Source organism: Carlito syrichta, unplaced genomic scaffold (genome assembly GCF_000164805.1).
Source record: "Carlito syrichta isolate Samal-C Ts95f unplaced genomic scaffold, Tarsius_syrichta-2.0.1 Scaffold305729, whole genome shotgun sequence".
NCBI lineage: Eukaryota > Metazoa > Chordata > Mammalia > Primates > Tarsiidae > Carlito > Carlito syrichta.
This window is the reverse complement of record NW_007249825.1, coordinates 126,317-145,918: the sequence shown is the minus strand read 5'-3', so window position 1 is coordinate 145,918 and position 19,602 is coordinate 126,317. Positions and strand designations below refer to the sequence as shown.

The window sequence follows — 19,602 nt, the reverse complement described above, 5'->3', positions numbered from 1 at the left end:
GCTCAGCCTGTAATCCCGTGCCTTTGGGAGGCTGAGGTGAGTGGATGGCCTGAGCCCACAGGTTCGAGACCCGCCTGGGCAGCGAGACCTCATCTCTACAATAAATCAAAAAATCAGCCGGGCGTGGTAGCGCGCGCCTGTAATTCTAGCTACTTGGAAGGCTGAGGCGGAAGGATCACTGGAGCCGGACAGGTCGAGGCTGCGGTGGCCAGGAGCGGCCACTGCACTCTAGTCTGGGTGACAGAGTGAGACTCCAACTCAAAAAAAAGAAAAAAGCGGTGGCAGAGGGGCTGGGGAACTGGCATTTTCCCTTTCTTTTACAAGACTGACCATGGCAGCAGGGTGCTGACAAGCGTGTCCAGGGAGCAGCTTTGAGGCAGCAACGGGGATAAAATGTGTGCTACTAAGTGCGGCATTATTTGAAGGTTAAAAAAAAAAAATGCAACTGCCATTGGAAATCTCGGCTTTGTTTCTGCGGTATCTGCCTTTTCATTTGGCACATGCGCTTTCTCTGTGGCGTTTCTGGGAAGCCCTCCCAGAGCTATGTCCACTTCCTTGCCAAGCCTCTGGGGCAGTCTGGCATACAGCCCAGGCCTTGGCCCCATTTTGAAATCTCAGTAACGTCCAGGCCCCCAGAATGGAGAACCCAGTCTTCTCAGGTTTCCTCCCCCTTCAAGTCTCATCTGACCCTCAATGGTTTCCACTGCTCCTGTGAGTTAAGCCTCTTCCTACCCCCTAGTCACGCATACACACACATACCCAGCCACTTTTCTAGTTCTGCACTCATGGCAGACATCACTAATTGAGCCCCGCACTCTTTCTTCAGCCAGGTCTGGGACTTCAGAGTGCTTGTTGACTCCAAGGCTTGAAACCTGCCTGGCATGCTTGAGCCCAGGTCCTGCTTACAATGTACAAAGGAGTGTGAAGGCCACTGGTCACACTTTACAAAGAGGCAGGGATACCCCTGGGGAAGGAAACAAACGCCCAGACCACTGTGCAGCGGCTTCTGGACCGACTGTTGCGGGGGAACCCACGAGACGCTCCACTCACTCTGCTGAAGGGCTGGCGTCCAGGAAGGAAGAGGGGTTGGGCTCTGGGGTGGCAGCTTGGTTTGCACGAACCCCTTCACAATCAAGGGAGCCTTCACTATGCCTGGGACACGTGGAGTGAGGACCCTGGGACACCCACCCCCTGCATCAAAGCCTTCCCAGGGTGGCTTCCTGCTCCCCCCACCCAGAGGTGAGATCCACTCCCCACCCCCAGGAATGGGCTAGCAGAAGTGGCCAGGAGCTTGGGGTAGTGGTCACATGTACACAGCACCCCTGTGCCCAGGTTCCTTTACCTGCTGAACCCAGAAGAAGTGCCTGGATCAGATCCTTCTACACACAGGAGGCCTGAGAAGGCCTTAAAAGGATCCGAGACAAGCCGGGCTCGGTGGCTCAGCCTGTAATCCCACGTCTTTGAGAGGCTGAGGTGAGTGGATTACCTGAGCCCGCGGGTTCGAGACCCGCCTGGGCCGTGAGACCTCATCTCTACAATAAATAAAAAATTAGTCAGGCATGGTAGTGCGCTCCCGTAGTTCCAGCTACTTGGAAGGCTGAGGCAGAAGGATCACCGGAGTCCAGCAGGTCGAGGCCGTGGTGGCCGGGAGCAGCCACTGCACTCCAATCTGGGTGACGGAGTGAGACTCCAACTCAAAAACAAAAACAGAAACAAAAAAAGATCCGAGACAAAGCCTCACCGGCAGGGCAGCATACCCAGCAAGAAGCCCGACCAATCACTCCAAGTGCTCCCTTAGCCCCGGGACCTGGGAGGTGGCTGCCACCCCCGAGGCTGGGCCTAGCTGGATTCTGAGAGTACCTGAGAGCACCTGGCTGTGAAGCCCCTGAGATGAAGACCCACAGGTGAGGCCACCTCAGGCTGTCCAGGTGCAGCCAAGCTAACGGAAGAGTAAAGTGAGGCGGCCAAAGGTGAGCGCCACAACCAAAAATGGCACAGATGGAACGGGCCCAGCACTCATGCTGCAAAAACCCTGCAAGCCCGTCCCAGCCAGGGCTTTCCAGGCGAGAGCGAGACCCTCAGAAGCCGGGGTACTCTTTGAAGCCAGACTTCGGCAGGGCAGGCCCCAAGCAGGGGCTGAGTTGCACATAGCTCAGTCACCGCTTTGATTCAGGTCACCTTCGTGTGAGGGCGGGAACCCTTTTCTCCCTGTCCAAATGACAGCAGAGGCTGGTACATCCCAAGGGCAGACTCTGACGAGGTTTTCTCCAAGGTTCTCCAAGGTCGGGGCCACCAAGTTTCAGGATTCTGACGAGGCTTTTTGAAACCGTGTTCCCCTGTCCTCATTTGCCCAGATGAACCTCCATGTCTCAGACCTCTGCCTTGGAACACTCTGGAGCCCCTCTCTGGTCGCCTTGTTACGGGGGTCTCTCTGGAAAGGTGTCTTCCCACTCCTGACTCCACGGAGGCCTGAGAGAGTGACAGGGTCCACAGGGCCCTGTGGGTGAATGTGTTGGGGGAGGGTCCGTGAGCAGAGCACGGCTGGCAGACCTGGCCCGGCAGACCGCGATTCACCTCATCCCTGGCCAAGGGGTAGCCTGAGCCAGGCCCTGGGAAGACAGCACGAGCAGCCTGGCTTGCAGTGAGTGCTGGGGAACCAAAGGCCTGAGAACATTCTCCACCCAGCATGCGGTGATGGCCGTTCCATCACGTTGGTACAGCCTCAGCAAGTACAAGGATGTCCCCTGCAGTTTCTCTGGCAAAGAACAACCCGGCGGGAGAAAGCTCCAGACGGTGCTGTGTTCTGAGCCGACTGACTCCTCACACCGACACCAGGAACTTGAATGTACCTCAGTCTTCCCAAGTTCTTTTTTTTTTTTGAGTTGGAGTCTCACTCTGTCACCCAGACTGGAGTGCAGTGGCCGCTCCCGGCCACCGCAGCCTCGACCTGCTGGGCTCCGGCGATCCTTCCGCCTCAGCCTTCCGAGTAGCTGGAACTACAGGCGCACGTCACCATGCCCGGCTAATTTTTTGATTTATTGTAGAGATGAGGTCTCGCCAAGTTGCCCAGGTGGGTCTCGAACCTGCAGGCTCAGGCAACCCACTCACCTCTGCCTCCCAAAGGCGCGGGATAACAGGCTGAGCCACCGAGCCTGGCCACTGCTTGTTCTCTTACTGCCGGCACGGCGAGGTCAGACGATGTGCCCTCGGGTTCCTGCTTCCCCACCTGCCTGTCCCTGCCGTGCCCTTTCTTCCTGTGGCTCCCAGGTGGCTAGCTGTGAGGACCTTGGAGAACTCACTTGTCAGAGCCAGGGCTGGCTGGGTCTGTCACCTTACTGCCCCTTTGGCAGGTGCTAGGACTGGCTGTAAGGTCATCTGTAGGCGCTCTGGGCCTGATCTCCAGGGTGGGAGCTGCCACCCTTGGGTCCCAGCCCACCACCCTTGTAGCCCAAGACTCTGAATTCAAGCTGGAGTCCACCAGAAAGACCCCTGAGAACACCCACCCTCTGCTCAGACTCACCTACAGATGAAAACCAGCTGTCTGTAGCCAAGGGGCCTCCTGGGACAGCCCCCTCTGCGTGCCCCACATGGGCGAGGCATGCTCTGAGCCGCAGTAATTAGACACAGACTAGACCTTCCCACAACGTGCCTGGGAGCTGGGGAAATACCTGAGACTGGCCTAAGTTGTAAAAAAAGTGAGTCACATGCCTGGCACCACTGCCATCCGCTACTTTTCCTTAATTGGTTTTCAATATTTTATTGCAGCAATAAAAACACCTATGCACCCAAGAACCAGAGCACACATGGAAATCAAGTTTTGGGTAACAGAGGACGTGAAGAGTCAACTCCTCACGCTGCTTGCCTGGGACCACGGCTATGCCATAAAGCCAGTCCCGTTTAGCAGGGTGGGCACAGACACCTCTCTTGCACGTCTTCATTGGCACCCCCAGACGACCCTGTGCCCAGGCACTGTTCTGTCTCACCAATGAGGTGAGATGAACTCATCCCAGGTCACAGAGCAAGTGACAGAGTTGGGACTTGAACCCAGGTCTGTCTGACACAACTTAGCCCCAGGGCTCACTACAGGGCAAATCACTCTCTTGTCAGACAAGTTAACTCAACAAACCTCGGACACTGGCCAGAGACACCATGTCAGGCCCAGGCTGCGGACCAGTCTACTCTGAAGACAGACTGGGGATCTCACCTTGGTGCGCTAAGGTAAGTCTTCAAGTTCTCTCTCTTTTACTGCAGCAGCGCTGATCTATCAATCATGGACACAAAATCAAGAACCGTGAACCTAAGAGTTCTTACGCTAGGCATGCATCCTTCCCAGAAGCCTCCCTGGACCCTGTGGCCTCAAAGATTAATATCATGGTGGTAACTGTTGTCCAGTGTAATCTTGTGGCACCAGGGAAAAGGAAAAAAAAAAAAAACCCTACCCTCAATGCCCTCGATGATAGCTTCCAAGCACAGATGCTGCCCAGGGTCTGAGCCTTGGGTGACCAGCTCACCCTGGTCCGCTGCTAGACCTCGAGCCCTTAGAACCATGGCACCAGAAGCAAGTTGAGATTCCATGGGATGGTGACCTGTGTGTACACCGTCCCCACCCCCAAACCCGACTCAGGGATGCTCGGTCCCCCTCACGGTGCCCTAGGACCCAACACACACCCATGGACCTGCTGATCAAAATCCAGGTTCGGGAAAGGTCAACTTGGCCCCTAAAAAAGGTTCGCCCAAAATGCAATGCATACATACTTGACCATCCTTACAGGAAGCCACCTCATGGTGGCCTCCCTGGCGAGTGTTCCAATGCTCTGTGCCTCGGATGCCTGACTCTGAGGCCTCTGGCCAAGCAGGGCTGGCTGAGACACAAAGGACTGTCGGGTCTCCGTAAGGCACAGGTTCAGAAGGAAGCGCTTCCCGCAAAGCCTTGGGGGACTGAGCTTCACCAGCTCTGAGCTGCGATGGACAAGACCCGTGACCACAGCTCGTGACCTGCAGCCTTGGTCACAGAGGAAGGACACCCTTCTGTCCCCTTTAAATAGTAGCCAGAGAGAGGGACAAGGCATCAGACCTCATCCAAGAGGACAAAAACCAAGAAAGGTGAGTCTTTGTCAACTAGAACGCTCATACCAGGCACGTTTCCTAGAAAATACTCTGCGGTGTGTAGGGTATTCACCAGGTACCATGTGTCTGTTTCCTTGGGCTGAAGGAAAAAATGTTGTCCACATCCCTGACAGAAAGTCCAGGTGATCTGAGCCCAAAATAGCTTTACTGATCATCCCCGGGCAAACCTCTGTGGTCACCTCCTTCCGTGACTGTTCTGAGACTCGCCTACCAATCGGCAGATCAGTGGTGCTGGACAACAGGCCAGCAGGGTGAGAAACCCTTCTCTCGAGTGTCCCACACAAAAGAGAAAAGCATCCCTCCCTGCGTGAGCCAGGTCATTAATTTCTCTCACAACTGCATGCTGCCCCTGGGAGAGGCACGGCCCAGATGGAAGAGTCACTGCTGGTTTTTGTCTTGCTGCAAAAGTTGGCAGCAACCTCAAGGCGCACAGGCAAAAAGCACTGCATGTGTTCTCCGAAACAGCCTTTGCCACAGTCCCCTGGTGATGCCTGGGCATTCTCCCTGTGCCTCGCAAGGGTCCATTACAAAGCAAAGGACGCCGACATGCTGCCCCATGGATGCTCGCTTGGGGCTGTGGCCTGGCTCCCAGGGTACCCTCCGCCCCTCCTGGTCTCGCAGCGGGGCGAGTCCAGGAAGTCCGTGCAGCCCCAGACCTGGGAGGACTCCCTGTGGCTTGAAGCCGAGGAGGGACGGTCTGGCCCGAGTGCTGTCCCAAGCCCTGGGCATGGCTGAGAAGGCGCCGCCTACTGTGTGGGCAACACTGGCAGGGGTGTTGAGTGAATAGTTCTCAAGTTCTAAAATCGTGCCCCTGGCAACAACAGAAGGGGATGTTTGAGAAAAATAAGATGAAATCAAGATGAGAAAAGAAGGCACGGCTGCCAGAGGAATCTGGCACAGGCAAGTGCTGCAAACTCACTCACCGGCCGCACACGAGTGGGGCTGTGTGCTGGTGGCATGTTTGGGACCCGCACGCGTGGGGCTGGCGGGATGCTGTGAGGATCCGAGGCGGCCGCAGGCCACCCAGGCAGCACGGGATGGTCCTGGCCGGCCTCTCACCCTGCACGAGTGGAGTGCTGGCTGAGTACTCGGGTCCCTACACCCGGCGGAAGGGGCTTCGGCACAGTCTAGGGTGGCAGAGGGCGGTGGACTGTGAGGACGTGCCCGCGCTTCCTAATGCCCCAGGGGTCTTTCTCACCAAGTACAAGCAGCAGCAGCCACCGGAAGAGCAGGAACCCGGGATGTTCTCACCAAGTACAGGAGGTCAAGGTGATCTGAGTCCAAAATAGCTTTACTGATCATCCCCGGGCAAACCTCTGTGGTCACCTCCTCCCGTGACTGTTCTGAGACGCGTCTACCAATCGGCAGATCGGTGGTGCTGGGCGACAGGCCAGCAGGGTGGGAAACCATCGCAGCGCAGAGCTGGTGAAGCTCAGTCCCCCAAGGCTTTGCGGGAAGCGCTTCCTTCTGAACCTGTGCCTTACGGAGACCCGACAGTCCTTTGTGTCTCAGCCAGCCCTGCTTGGCCAGAGGCCCCAGAGTCAGGCATCCGAGGCACAGAGCATTGGAACACTCGCCAGGGAGGCCACCATGAGGTGGCTTCCTGTAAGGATGGTCAAGTATGTATGCATTGCATTTTGGGTGAGCCTTTTTTAGGGGCCAAGTTGACCTTTCCCGGACCTGGATTTTGATCAGCAGGTCCGTGGGTGTGTGTTGGGTCCTAGGGCACCGTGAGGGGTCCGAGCATCCCTGAGTCGGGTTTGGGGGTGGGGACAGTGTACACACAGGTCACCATCCCATGGAATCTCAACTTGCTTCTGGTCCCATGGTTCTAAGGGCAGGAGTGGTTTGGGGACCTGCCTGGACCCCATTGGCTGCTCCTCTGTTGCCGGCTTCCTGGGGGTGCCCGTCCCAGGTCCCAGGGGAAGTGATTTTCCGTAGGTCCAGGGGCTCTGGCCGGACAGCCGAGTTGTCAGCAACTGCCCGGCACCAGCCAGTCCGTCCTCCCACCATTGACCTTTCAACCTAATGAATTTCTCCCCCGGAGGTTTTCCCATTACGTGTTTTTATGTGAAAAAACAAATACGGCTTCATGATGGGCAAAGCGTGTCACTGTCAAGTCCCGCTGGGGCTACCGCCACTCACTGCCTAAAAGCAGCTGCCCATGAGTGCCTGGCACCAGGAGCCCGTCTGGATGGCTGCCTGGGCTGCTGGTGTGTCCCTGGAATCAGATGGACCGATTCCACCCGTGCCCCCAAGGAATGGACATTTCCTCCCCAAAGGTCCCCGGGGAGACCGGCAGACGCAGGCTTAATGTTGTCCCTATACTTCCCAGGCCACATGCCCTCCTTCTTAGCCCTGGCAGCCAACAAGGCCGAGATGGGAAAAAGCAGAAGCCCCATACTTGCAGCCGATGCCTAAAACCCCAAAGAAACGTGATTCCCAAGGACCCTTGAACAGTACCGCTGTCCGGCAGGCCCTAGGGCCCATGGTGGCCAGGAAGCGGACATTCCCAAGTGCAGCAGCTGGCCGGATGTCTCCTCCATTCCTTCTTCCTCTCTCGCTTTTTCTTGAAATCTAACGACTTCTAAAGTGTTCCAGGCTCAAAGCCCAGTTTACAGGAAAACACGAGAACCCATCACGAAGTCGTGTATGTTTTTTCACATAAAAACCACGTAATAGGAAAACCTCCGGGGGAGAAATTTGTTAGGTTGAAAGGTCAGCCCCGAGCATGTTCAATGGCGGGAGAACGGACTGGCTGGTGCCGGGTAGTTGCTGACAACTCGGCTGGCCAGTCAGAGCCCCTGTACCTACTAAAAATCACGTGGGCAGGCACCCCCAGGAAGCCGGCTCCAGAAGGCCAGCTGACGGGGCCCAGGCAGGCCCCCAAACTGCAAAAAGAGCAAACAGCGCGGCAACTTCAGTGACCATGAGGTCCTGGTGAAATGTTACAAAAATCAGAAGACAGTGTGCAGAAGGCTGGGCATGGGAAGATGTATAGTGAGGTGTGAGGAGGTCATGCCAGAAAGCCAACTGCAAACCTAGAGCTGATGGCAAGGGTAGGAAAAATTCAACGCGTGATCACTCCAAAATCTTCCAAGCAATGGGAGAGACGGTCCAATCTGATGCACAATGTGCATCTTCCATGTGACGTTTTTGCTCATTACCTTGGTTGCCGGGAAGCTCAGGGTGGAATTCACGCCTGTCCTTGTGCACAGGACTGCAGGGAATGCGCGTCTGGCCTTATCACCCACCCCTACCTTTCCCTGTACTTACTTCTCCATCTATTGACATTTTGTCCTGTGTTGGAGCCATTCCTGATAGCCAGCTTAAATCCTCTTATGGCCGAAGAACGTTTTACATTCTATTAAGAAGAGGGGTGTGCACTCTTCACCGGAAGAAATGATTCCAGAAACTCTCCCAGAAGGCAGCATGATACAGAGGAAGGGGCTTGGCCCGGCAGTCAGAGAAGCTTGGACCCAAGTGTGGCCTTGCAGGCACCAGCTGGGGATGGGGAGGTGCCCAGTAGATGCCCTTGGGACCAGGCGTGTGTCCTGAGCTTGGCCATGCCCAAAACTCCAGATGTGATATGGTGCTCAGAGCTCTTGGCGGGGGCGGGGAGGGGAGAGACACAGGTGGGGTGAGGACCATCCCTCCAAGGTCACATATGGGGAGGGAGCCTCAGAGCAACCCCAGACTGGCTCCCGACTCCAGTAACTCAGCCAGTCTCCTTTTGCTGCCATGGACCTTGGCTTCCAGCCTGGGCTGGTGTCTCCTTCCCCAACTCTACACCCCTGTGGGATTTCCCTTGCTGCCCTAAAGCCCCATGCCTGGGGGTTCACCATGGCAAAGCCACCGAACACAGGTCTGGAGTCAGAGAGCTTGGCTTGAAGTGCCAAGCCTGCTGTGTGACCCAGGCAGGGCGCTAACCTCTCTGACCCTATCCGCCTTGAAAGGGAAAATGCCCCAAGGCTTCCTGGGAATCCAGTTGAGGAATAATCCTTGTCAAATGCTCCACAATAATGACGGTTAGTATTATTTGTAGGGCTCAGCCGGGGCCCTAGATTCTCCCCAGGTTGGTTTCACCTATCCCAGCCTGGGACAGGTGCTCCCCGCCAGCCCTGGGAAGGAATGTTTTCTTATCAGGCTGGTATTGCGAGGACCAGAGCCAGCCCCACCAGCGCCCCAAGCATCTGCATTTGGAAACCAGGAGTCCGACTTCTAGTCCTTGCCCCTTCCAGGGAGGGCCTGGCCCAGAACTTGGACTTACCCCGTAGGAACTCGGTGGCAGGCTTGGTTCTCCCACAGCTCTACCACATCCACATCTGCAAACCCTCCCCTGGGATCAAGTGCTCCACTGCTCTGGGGAGAATATGTCCCGGAAGCCGCCCACCCTCTCAGCAGGGATGGGTACTTACAGGGTTGGTTTTATGCTCCCCTAACAATGTGGCAAAAGTCGCTCTATTGACATGCTGCACACTGCTGTTTGGCTAAATTTAACTGTGCTGTACCTTCCTGTTTCTTTAGTCGTGTAGGGGAAGGAAAGTGAGCACCGTGTTGCTTTTTACCCTTTATGTGGAAAACAACTAGAAAGTCCTTTGTGTAAGCCAGCCCCAGAGGGGGAAAACACACCCCAAGAACGGCACATTTAATTACACTAGTTTCTCTATCACGAACGTGGGCTAATTAGTTATAGATTACACGCATTATTTTTCTTTCACCAACCTCCCCTCCCCAAAAAAATTTTCCCATGTATCAGCAAGGAATCTGTGAACAGGCTTTAGAATTCTCACCTCGTATGTTCGTGGGGAAAATAAACAGGCTCCAAACACCTGAAAAGCTTTCCTGTTAATATATGTTGGCGTCACACTTTAAAAAAATTGTCTGTCCTCTTTAGAGGGTTGGTTTCCAAATGTAAGAAGTCTGGTGTGAAGCTTTATCTTGGGGCCACACAGCTCGACTTCCAGAAATTGCAGAGCCCACGGTGCTTGGCAACCGGATGAAAGCGAACCCCTACCTCACACCATATGCAGAAGTGGACAAGATCAAGACCTCAGTGTAAGAGGAAAACGCAACACGCAAGGACATCTTCAAGATTTTAGAACGAGCCAATAGCACAGGCAATCAAAATAAGACAGGCTTCAAAATGGAAATTTTTATGCTTCAAGGACACTGTCGAGAAAATAAAAAGACAACCACAAAACGGGAGGAAATAATCTGTAATTTGTGTACCTGGCCACAACCCAGGGAAGTGCCTCAGGCACCCAGGTTGACGGAGTTGAACGTACCTTACAAGCCCCAGCGTGGACACTTAAGTGCAAAGGCCTCGTTAGAAAATACAGTTTAAGCCAGGCTCGGTGGCTCAGCCTGTCATCCCGCGCCTTTGGGAGGCTGAGGTGAGTGGATTGCCTGAGCCCGGGGGTTCGAGACTCGCCTGGGCAGCGAGACCTCATCTCTACAAAAAAAAAAAAAAAAGAAAAGAAAAGACAGTTAAAACAGAATGGTGTGGGTCCCTGTCGGTTTCTTCTTTTTATGGCCGGGTGAACACGGCAACACTCACCCCATCTGGGGAAATCTGCTCAAGTATTTGTGTCCCTGGCTCTGCAAATCTTCCAGGAAGGTCTAAACCCCACCTTGGGTGGGATGGCTTCCTCTTCTAAAGCTTCCATAGAGGCGATGGTTCCTGGAGTCTGGGAGATGGGGAGAAGTGCCACAACAGAAAAACTGTCTGGAAAGCAAGGCCGTGGTCCCACGAACCTGCTCCCTAAAGGGCAGAGGTCCTGCCAGGACATACTCTACTCGTCTACACGGAGTTGCAGTCGAGCTCTGTAGGGTAAAGAAAGCCCAGCCGACCTGTGTCAGTCAACGTGGGCCCAGTGAGGACACGCAGGAGAGGTGCTGGTGACAGGAACCCGGGTGGAGCTGGCCTTGGTCCCAGCAGCCGTCTTGGCTGACATCTCCTCCCATGAAAACACGGGTCAGTTCCTTTAAACTGCCTAGCGGGAAAGCACAGCGAGAGCTAACCTCATTAGCCACCTGCTCTGTGTCCCGGCCACATGAGCAGATTAAACGTGCGTCAACCTCTTCACCCTTGAAGCCCCCCACGGTGGGCCAGGAGCCCGGGCTGTTAGGCAAAGGGTCTGGGGCTCAAACGAGACTCCCCGACCACTCTCTTGGCGCCATCACTGATGCATCAACGCAGAGGAAGCCAGAGTCACCGAGGTGGATACACTATATACAAGTTGGTTTTATGGTCCACTTTGGGGAAAAGCCCAGTGAGATGTAACAAGACCGGGGCGCAGCAGAGCGGCCCGTGTGCCCAACTGAGGACCCCGGTGGGGTCTGTTTCAGGCAGCCTGGTTGCTGTCCAGGTGTCCTGGCTCGGCTCATCCACTTTGTCCTCCACAGATGGAAGTCCCCACCCAAACGGTCAGAGGAAGCCGTGGAGAGGGGTGCAGAGCTGGGGGGTGAATTCAGTCTCTGAGACTCCAAGGCCCTAGCAGCCCAGCGTGCTCCCTCTGGGCCAAAGAAGAGGCCCAGGGACAATCACGATGACAAAGCACCATTTTCAAAGCAGGCCCGGCCCCAGCCAAGGCAGCTTAATGACCTTGGCACGGCACTGATTTCTTCTTCCTCTGCTCACTGCACTCCCACAAGCCTACACAGCAGGTTCGGGTCCTCTCTGTCACTGACAGAGAGAGATACAGAACAGAGAACTCAATACACTTGCCCAAACACACAGCAGGTGAGACACCTGAGTGCACATTCAGATACCTCATGTTCCTGGGCTGAAGTCATATTCCTTGGGGCCACAGCATTTCCGGGGGCCTGACAGGGACACCGAGAACCTTGGTCTTACACTACTAGAACGAGCTACAAGAATGAGGGGTGATGTCAGGTTCGGGCACTGTGTTTAGTCTGGTAAGGAGGCCACAACCAAGACACAAACACTGAAGTAACGGGCAGTAACGGGTGAGAGAGGCGATCACTTCTACTCTGAAAACGGCAGAGGTGACACCAGCGATCTGGGGGGTGGGCCCCGAGGGAGCCCGTGAAGTCAGAGACTGGCCACATCCAGGACTTTGGCTGCACAGAGGCCAGGAGCAGGTGACTGTCCAGGGACACTCTGAATGCTGAGAACACCAAACCAGAAAGCCACATTTTGCCTCCATGCACAATTGCGGAGACCAGCCCCAGAGGTCAAGTACAAAGGCAAATCAGGTCTACAGCGCCGGGCTCAGTGGCTCAGCCTGTAATCCTACGCTTTGGGAGGCGGAGGTGAGTGGACTGCCTGAGCCTGAGGGTTCGAGACCTGCCTGGGCAACTTGGCGAGACCTCATCTCTACAATAAATAAATTTTAAAAAATCAGCCGGGCGTGGTAGCGCACGCCTGTAATTCCGGCTACTCGGAAGGCTGAGGCGGAAGGATCGCCGGACCCAGCAGGTCGAGGCTGCGGTGGCTGGGAGTGGCCACGGCACTCCAGAACCACTAGGCTCTTCCTTGATTTGGAAGGAAGGTTCTGCTGAGGTTCTGGCTCTACAGAGCCCGTGGGGAGGAGAAAGCCCTGGCTATGTGGCCTTGGGTGAGTCCCCTTCTTGTTCCATGACACTGGCATTTTTGGGCTATGCAGATATACGCACTTCTGCAAGAAAAGAGATGCCACAGTAAGTCTCAAATGGGCAGCTGGGATCTTGGGTGCCCTTGCACCCGACAGCTCACACACAGTAGTCTCCATCTGCCCCATGCCAGCCGGGCAGTGTCCTCTCCTCTGGCCCTTGACCACACGTCTCCAGTCTGGCTGTGGTGCTGAGTTCCACTATCCTCATGCTTCCCTGGTGGTGCACAGAGGTGGCTGGCCAATCCCAGCGCTCTGGGCACCTCAAGGGCCCCATGAGTGTCCCCAGCCTGGTCCTTGTGATACATCACAGGACATCACCGTCACTGTCCTTCTATGAATAACCCGTCTTGGCTCCCAGACTGCAGAGCACCTGAATACAAAGCTTGGGTCTTGCCTGCCTGGGCTCCCCACACATGGGACCACACACAGGCCTGGCCCACAGCAGGTGGTTGGTCAATGCAAAGGAACGAACGAGTGAACAAGCGCCCAAGCTCACGCTGGGTCCTGCTGGGCCAGTGGTCTCTGTTTAGCACTCAGGGGCCCTGGAGGGCAGCTCGGAAGAGGTGTTTTTCCTTCCTTCACGGTTCCTCCAGTAGAAACCATGACTACCCGAAGAGTTGGAGTCATCACCTCACTGGTCTGAAGGGCCAACCCAGGGTTATGGTCCTCGGAGCCTGCTCCCAATTTCCCCTGTGCCCCAGGCTGGGGTGGAGCCAGCTGGACCCCACCCTCCCAGGCTACGTGAGGGTAGGAATTGGGAACTATCAGCTGCTCTGGGGGCTTTAGAGGCCTTGTGGAGGCCATTTCCAGGCTGCCTCCAGTCTGATGGTTTGAAAGTCGGCGAATCCTCTGTCCCCGGCACTAATCTCAACACGCAGAAGAGGCCTCCAATGCCAAGGGCACTTGAGGACTCCATGGCGGGGGTGGTGGGAGCAATCCTCTAGTCTGATTCAGAGAGGAGCTTTCTACCCAGAAAACCAGTGTCCACACCTCCAGTTGCTGGACATCGGGGCCACGATCACAATGCCACATCCAACAAAGCCATGCAAGTGACCGATTCTGGTGACAGACAGCTGTCACAACCCTCAGCCTCCCCAGCAGTGCCTCGGAACACGGACCACAGATTCCTCCTTCCGGCCTGGAGTCCTCGGGCAGCCACCCTGGTAACTACGTGGGAATCCTATGTGCGCACCATTAATCCAGACGCCGCAAGATAAATGGCTGGAAGCAGATGGGAAAAGCTCTGAAAGAGAGTGGGCAGGGCTGCATCTCCCCCACCTGAAACTCTGAACCCCGGGTCTGCTCCTCGAGGAGCCCGTGGTAGGCTGTGTGCATTGCTGCATTTCAGGAAGACAAAGATCCAAAGATGGCTGCAGCGCCGGTGTTTACCCGCTGCAGCCGGTGCAGGGAGAGATCGGGCGACAACACGTGACACATGGGGGGGTGGTGCTGGCTTCTAGCCACACCGGAAGGCTGCGAGGCTCTTGCCACAGCCGGCCAGGTCGGCCTGAGAGCGGCAGCAGACCTGCCACCCACCAGGTGCTGACGATCACGGGGGTCTGAGGGGCAGCCCATCCATCCCGCATCACCGGAGCGGGCAGGCTGAACCAGGGTCCCCGCGTCATCTGCCTTCTCCATCTTGTCACTCAGAACTGCCTGGCCAGCGGACTGGACGAGACCGGGCTCGACAGATAGGAGCCTACCATTTATGTGCACAAAACCAACCACGGTAAAAGCAGGGAGTTTGTACCCGAGAAGAGCAGATGTGTTAAGATAGCCAAAGCACAGGACAACAAAACAGTGGCTTAAACAAAACCCCCAAACAAGCCCACTGCAAACCCTCCAACATCCTCTCCAAAGGGGGAGAAGGGCCAACTTCTAGGCATTCCCCGTCCCTGCAGATCGGGAGGAAACACCCGAGGCAGGTGAGACCAAAACGGATTTATGCATGCTGAGTGTGCTGAAAGTGAGCCACACGGCTGGATGTCGAGATCACCGTCTCCGGGTTCCTGGCACCCCCCTCCAGCGCAAACACTCTCCTCTGTGGACACACTGGCTAATTTTCCTGCCGTCGCCAGCCTCCAGATCTGGCTTGTGGGTCCCGTGAAACCCGCCACACAGAATGCCACGTACCCGGCAGAGAAGCCAAGCCCTCGCCCCCTGCCCTTACAGGATGGGGGTGGATGATTCCACCCTGAAATGCCCGGTAAGAAATGAGGATGAAAACTGCAGCTACGGGACAGATTATTTGACGGGGAAATTTGGTTTCTGGCCCACTTCCGACGGCAGACTTCCTTGGCACTGGCGGGCAGCCACGCGAACGAAATCACAATCAATCTCCTTTGGTCTGCACAGCGTTGTGTGAACCATCCCCAGTCAAACAAACAACCCGTACAACGCCCCTCACTCCGCACCCGCCTAACCGTGCACGTTTTGGTCGGAGGGCGCTGCAAAATACCCAGAAAAGGAAAGAAAACCGGGCAATCTGACAGGTCTCTTCCTTTGGCAAAACCTCTCCACGACTTCAACGAGGAGATAATCTTTCTGTGATTATGACCAAACTCTCCCGTTACTTAGCAACACATAATTAAGGAATATGTTTTCAGATCCGCTTTGCAAGCCCAGCCATTATCAGATGAAATTACTGGAGCAACAAATGTCATCGCCATGCAAATGCGCTGGTTGCAGAGAAAGAATGTTTGATGGTGAAAGGAAAGGCGCAGACCCTCAGAAAAAAATGATCTGACTTCCCTCCTGCGGCACGCTGCTTTTAAAAAGTCAAATCAATTACGGGATCAGAAAGCAAAAAAATCCACATAGGAGACAAAACCAGACCGATGGCTAGAACCAACGGCAAACTCCAGCAAGTGACTCAGTCTCCCTTTGGAAATAAAAAGTCGCATGCCTAGATGTCAAGTGTGTGAGTCACCAGCAGATACCACTGCACCATTTTGGCTGTGGTAGAGACTTCAGACTGCGTCTGGGGGATAGGGGGTTTCCTAAGATCCGGCTCCTAAGTCCTCATCCACTGTGGCTGTGGGTGTACGTTCACAAAGGTAGGTCTTATGTTTTCAACCATGATTTTCACTCCCTATAATGTGAGTTATTCAGGGGGAAAAAAAAATCTACTTAAAAAGAACTGTTTCCTACTTATATGGGGGGGGGGTGAGAAGGAAGAGAAGAAGTATGTTTGACAAAAGGAAACACTTACATGTTACATTTTCAGTCAAGGTTCTCGAATTAAAATAAAAATTATAAATGGTGCTCCAAGGACATCCGCCTCGAAGTTTATCCACATTGTCCGAGGAAACACATGTCATAAATCACATCTGGCGCATGTTTTAAAGAAACCACCTAGCCTCGCTCTCCGTCTCCTCAACTTGGAAGTACATCCTTCCCTAGCAGCAAGGAGAATTCCCAACTGGATTTTCCGATATGAGAGACTAAATCTGTTTTCGAAACAGACAGTTCTAAGGGATTTCAACATCTTGCTTTGTTTAACCCACAAGTATGCAAACACACACATTTTCATCTCTACGGTGGTTAATCACCGCCTCTGATTCCGTGTGCAGACCCTTAAGAGGTGTGTTTCCACACCAGTATGCCCTCCTAATGGCAAACGAACGGGGCACAACTTCTAGGAGGCATTTGACACAAGATTCCTGCCTCCTCCAAAGCTCCCCAATGCGAAATAGAGAAAATGCCACCCCTCCTGAGCCCAAGCCACGGTCTTTTCTGAATCCCTCCTGCGTTTCTCCAAGAAACAGCAAAAGAAAATCCACAATTCACTTGGGCTCAACGAAGGAAGGTGACACTGCCCCAGGGGGTCAGTCAGCCACACCGATCTGATGAGCCTCAGAAAGCCCACGTCACCCGGCCACGACTTGCCGTGGGGCAGTGTCTCCACGCGAGCGCCTAGGGACGCACACACGTGTGTGTGTGTGCGCGTGACTAGTCTCTCCAGGCTTGGCCTGCGACCACCTGCCATCCTATGTCCACACTCACCCCTCACCCGCCCCTGCCCCCGCCCCGGAGGGTGCATTACTTGGTTCCGGTGCAAGCATGGTGGACACGATGATGGGAGCCCCTGTCCGCCGGGCCACCTTCTGGTACGGTGAGTGAGGTGTGTGGAGGCTCTGGCTGGCCGGCGGCAGGGGGGACGGCTCCAGGGGGACGCTGGGTTTCCGCGGGACCCGAGGGCTGCCGTGGGGGCTGGGCTGGGGGGAGGCGGCCACGTTGCGGTCCCTCTTCAGCAGTTCCATGGGCACCGTGTACGCCGTGGAGTAGGCGGTCCTGGGGCCCGGGTGAAGGGGGTTCGAGGGGCCCGGGTGGGTCAAGGCCACCCCGGCCTGCTGGGGGTACGTGGGGCTCAGCCGTGCCGTCAGGGCACAAGGGGTGGGAGAGCTGTACCCGGAGTTGGAGGGAAAAGCGGGGGCATGGGCGCCCACCCCAGGGGCAGAGTAGGCGGCTGCCGTCTCCAGGAGGTGCTGGGACGGCGCGCTGGACGGCCGGCGAGTCGGGTCTCCGGCTCGGGGGGACGCGGCGGGCAGGGGGCCCATGGACTGGGGTTGCAGGGCCGTGGCCCCCAGCGGCGCCAGGTCCCCGGGGAGTAGCTCGCTTCTGTGGCTGAAGCTGCTGGACCGCGTCCGGGGCAGAGGGCCCGCCCGGTCCTGCCTGCGCAGATGCATCTCGGTCCTGCAGCTGCTGGCCAGACGGCTCAGCACGCGGGCCTGGCCCAGGTTGGGCGCCACCGACTTGATATCCGCATCCTCCAGGGTGGCCAAGACGGCCGGGGAGTCAAAGCCTTGCTGCAGCAGGGCCGCCAGCGTGGCCTCCGCCAGGCCCTCCGCCCGCAGGAAGGCCAGGAACTCGGGGGGCACGTTCCTCTTGCCACCGGGGCCCTGGAACGTGGGCAGGTCGGCTTCGTAAGTCTCGTAAGCCATCTTGGAGGGGAGGCTTTCCCGGGCGGGCCCGAAGCCTCGATGCAGGGCACCGGCGGCCGCCCCTGTGGTGCCCTCTGGCATGGCAGCTGAGCCGGGGTCCACCACCAGGCACGTCGGGGCCACCTGTCTGGCAGGGGCAGAATCAACGGGTCTTTCGCCGACGTCGTTGTAGACCTGGCTGGGGGCGTAGCTGGGCGCCTCCGCCCCATACCTGGCATCGGACAGTTCCCTTCCATACCGCCCAGGAGACGGGGCCCTGCTCTGTGTCCGCTGCCCCTGGGGGATCATTTTACCTCCAGGATCCCGGTACGGGTGACTGGCGTCCTGCAGGGCGGGCAACCGGTCTTGCATGTGATCCCATGGCATTCTGCTGCCAGGCACTCCATAGCTGGGCACTGGCCGGCTGACTCCTGGGTCCCGATAGCAGGGAGGCTCTTTGGGTACCCTAGTGGCTCCGGATGGGTCACCGTAGTAATCCCGTGGTGGCAGGGGGCTATGACCAGACATCACTGCCTGTCTGCTGTCGTAGAAAGTGAAGTCGGGAGTGGACCCCTTTCTTGCGGCCACTGAGTTAAAGACGGCCTCCCGGTACAGGTAGGGCTCCGTGGCCCCAGGCAGGGCAGCGTCCTGTGGCCGGTGGTTTGGCTGCTCAAACCAAGTCCCCTCTCCCGTGCCATACGTCAGAGAGTTTCTCCTCCCCAGAGGCCGCAGGGACGCGGTGTTCTCCCAGGGGCCCTCGTACCACCCGGCAGCATCCCAGCTCTGAGAACGACCAATATTTATGTGCCTGCTGGGAACTGGCATTGGAGGAAAAAAAAAAAAAAATATTGCAGACGAGGCAGAAGAGAAGCCTTTCTTTATAAATCTTCAATTACATACATCAAAAACAGACCTGGCTGGATGCTAACCCTTCCGAGATGGCAGGGACAACCAACTGGGGGTTTTCTGTTTCAAAGCACGGCCTAAATTATTAATCCTCCGAAACCTTAGTAGACAAAACACAAGACTCACGGTAACTTTGCCTCACTCCCCCAACGGTAGCCCGAGAGGTCTGTTCTTTACGGCTCAGTCCCAGGAAGGAGGCTGCGCTCCAGCCTGCCGGGTCGCCCCTTCCTGGCTGGTGTGCTCACATGGACCAGGGCTCTCTCAGCATGCGGATTAGGAGCTAAATAAAACCCCTAAAGCTTTTGTTCCATGTGACATCTCGTTAGACCGATGAAGCCGGCTGCCTGCTCCATCCAGACCTCCCAACCTGTGACTGGGAATTATTTCCACGCCGGAGCTCTGGCTTACACTTGCTCTTCCTCACCAGGGTATTTCACGAGGAATATTCCCTCCCCCGTGTAAGGGGATCCCCTCCCTCACCCCCGTCTCCAATTCCTTAAAAGTAACAGAAGCAAAATATGACTGCTTCGGTGTCGGTTCACTCTTAATCCACCTTGGTGAAATGTTAATCCGCTGCACACAGCTAAAAAACAAATTAAATGCGTATAAATATAGAAAGTTTCCTGCCTGGCTCTAGGACATGAAGGGCCCTGAAAAACGGGTTAGGTCTGAAACCTGGTGCTCTGACGATATTGCAGTCTGGTTTTGAGATGACTCTGGTCGTGAATCAAACAGGTTCCACTGCTCAAGTCCAAGTGCATTCTTTACGTGTTACTGTAAGGCACAGATTCTTTCGTACGGGCAGGGGGAAAAAAGCGCCTGTGTAATCTGGAATGTACCATTTTGAGACTGCAGCAGAGGTCACAGGCAAAGGAAGATTGCCCACTAAACCCGAACGTTATAAAGCAAACCTGGAGGCTGCCACGTCTGGTTCTCCCATTCTCTTTAACCCTTTGCACTCCGAGACAGCTCACGGATCACCCACCAGCAACTCGACCACACTTTTTTGCGAAGACAGTGAAGAACAC

At 55.8% G+C, this 19,602-nt stretch overlaps 1 protein-coding gene across 1 annotated transcript in view; it reads right to left on the bottom strand.

The window, feature by feature from the left end:
* CTBP2 (C-terminal binding protein 2) overlaps window positions 1–18,788 on the bottom strand; it is a 39,424-nt gene extending 20,636 nt beyond the window's left edge. The window contains exon 1 of the mRNA XM_008062503.2: window positions 16,791–18,788. Within this exon, the coding sequence (XP_008060694.1) occupies window positions 16,791–18,493 (1,703 nt within the window). The 5' untranslated portion in view covers window positions 18,494–18,788. The remainder of the gene's footprint in view (window positions 1–16,790) is intronic.
* Between the last annotated feature and the right edge of the window lie 814 nt (window positions 18,789–19,602).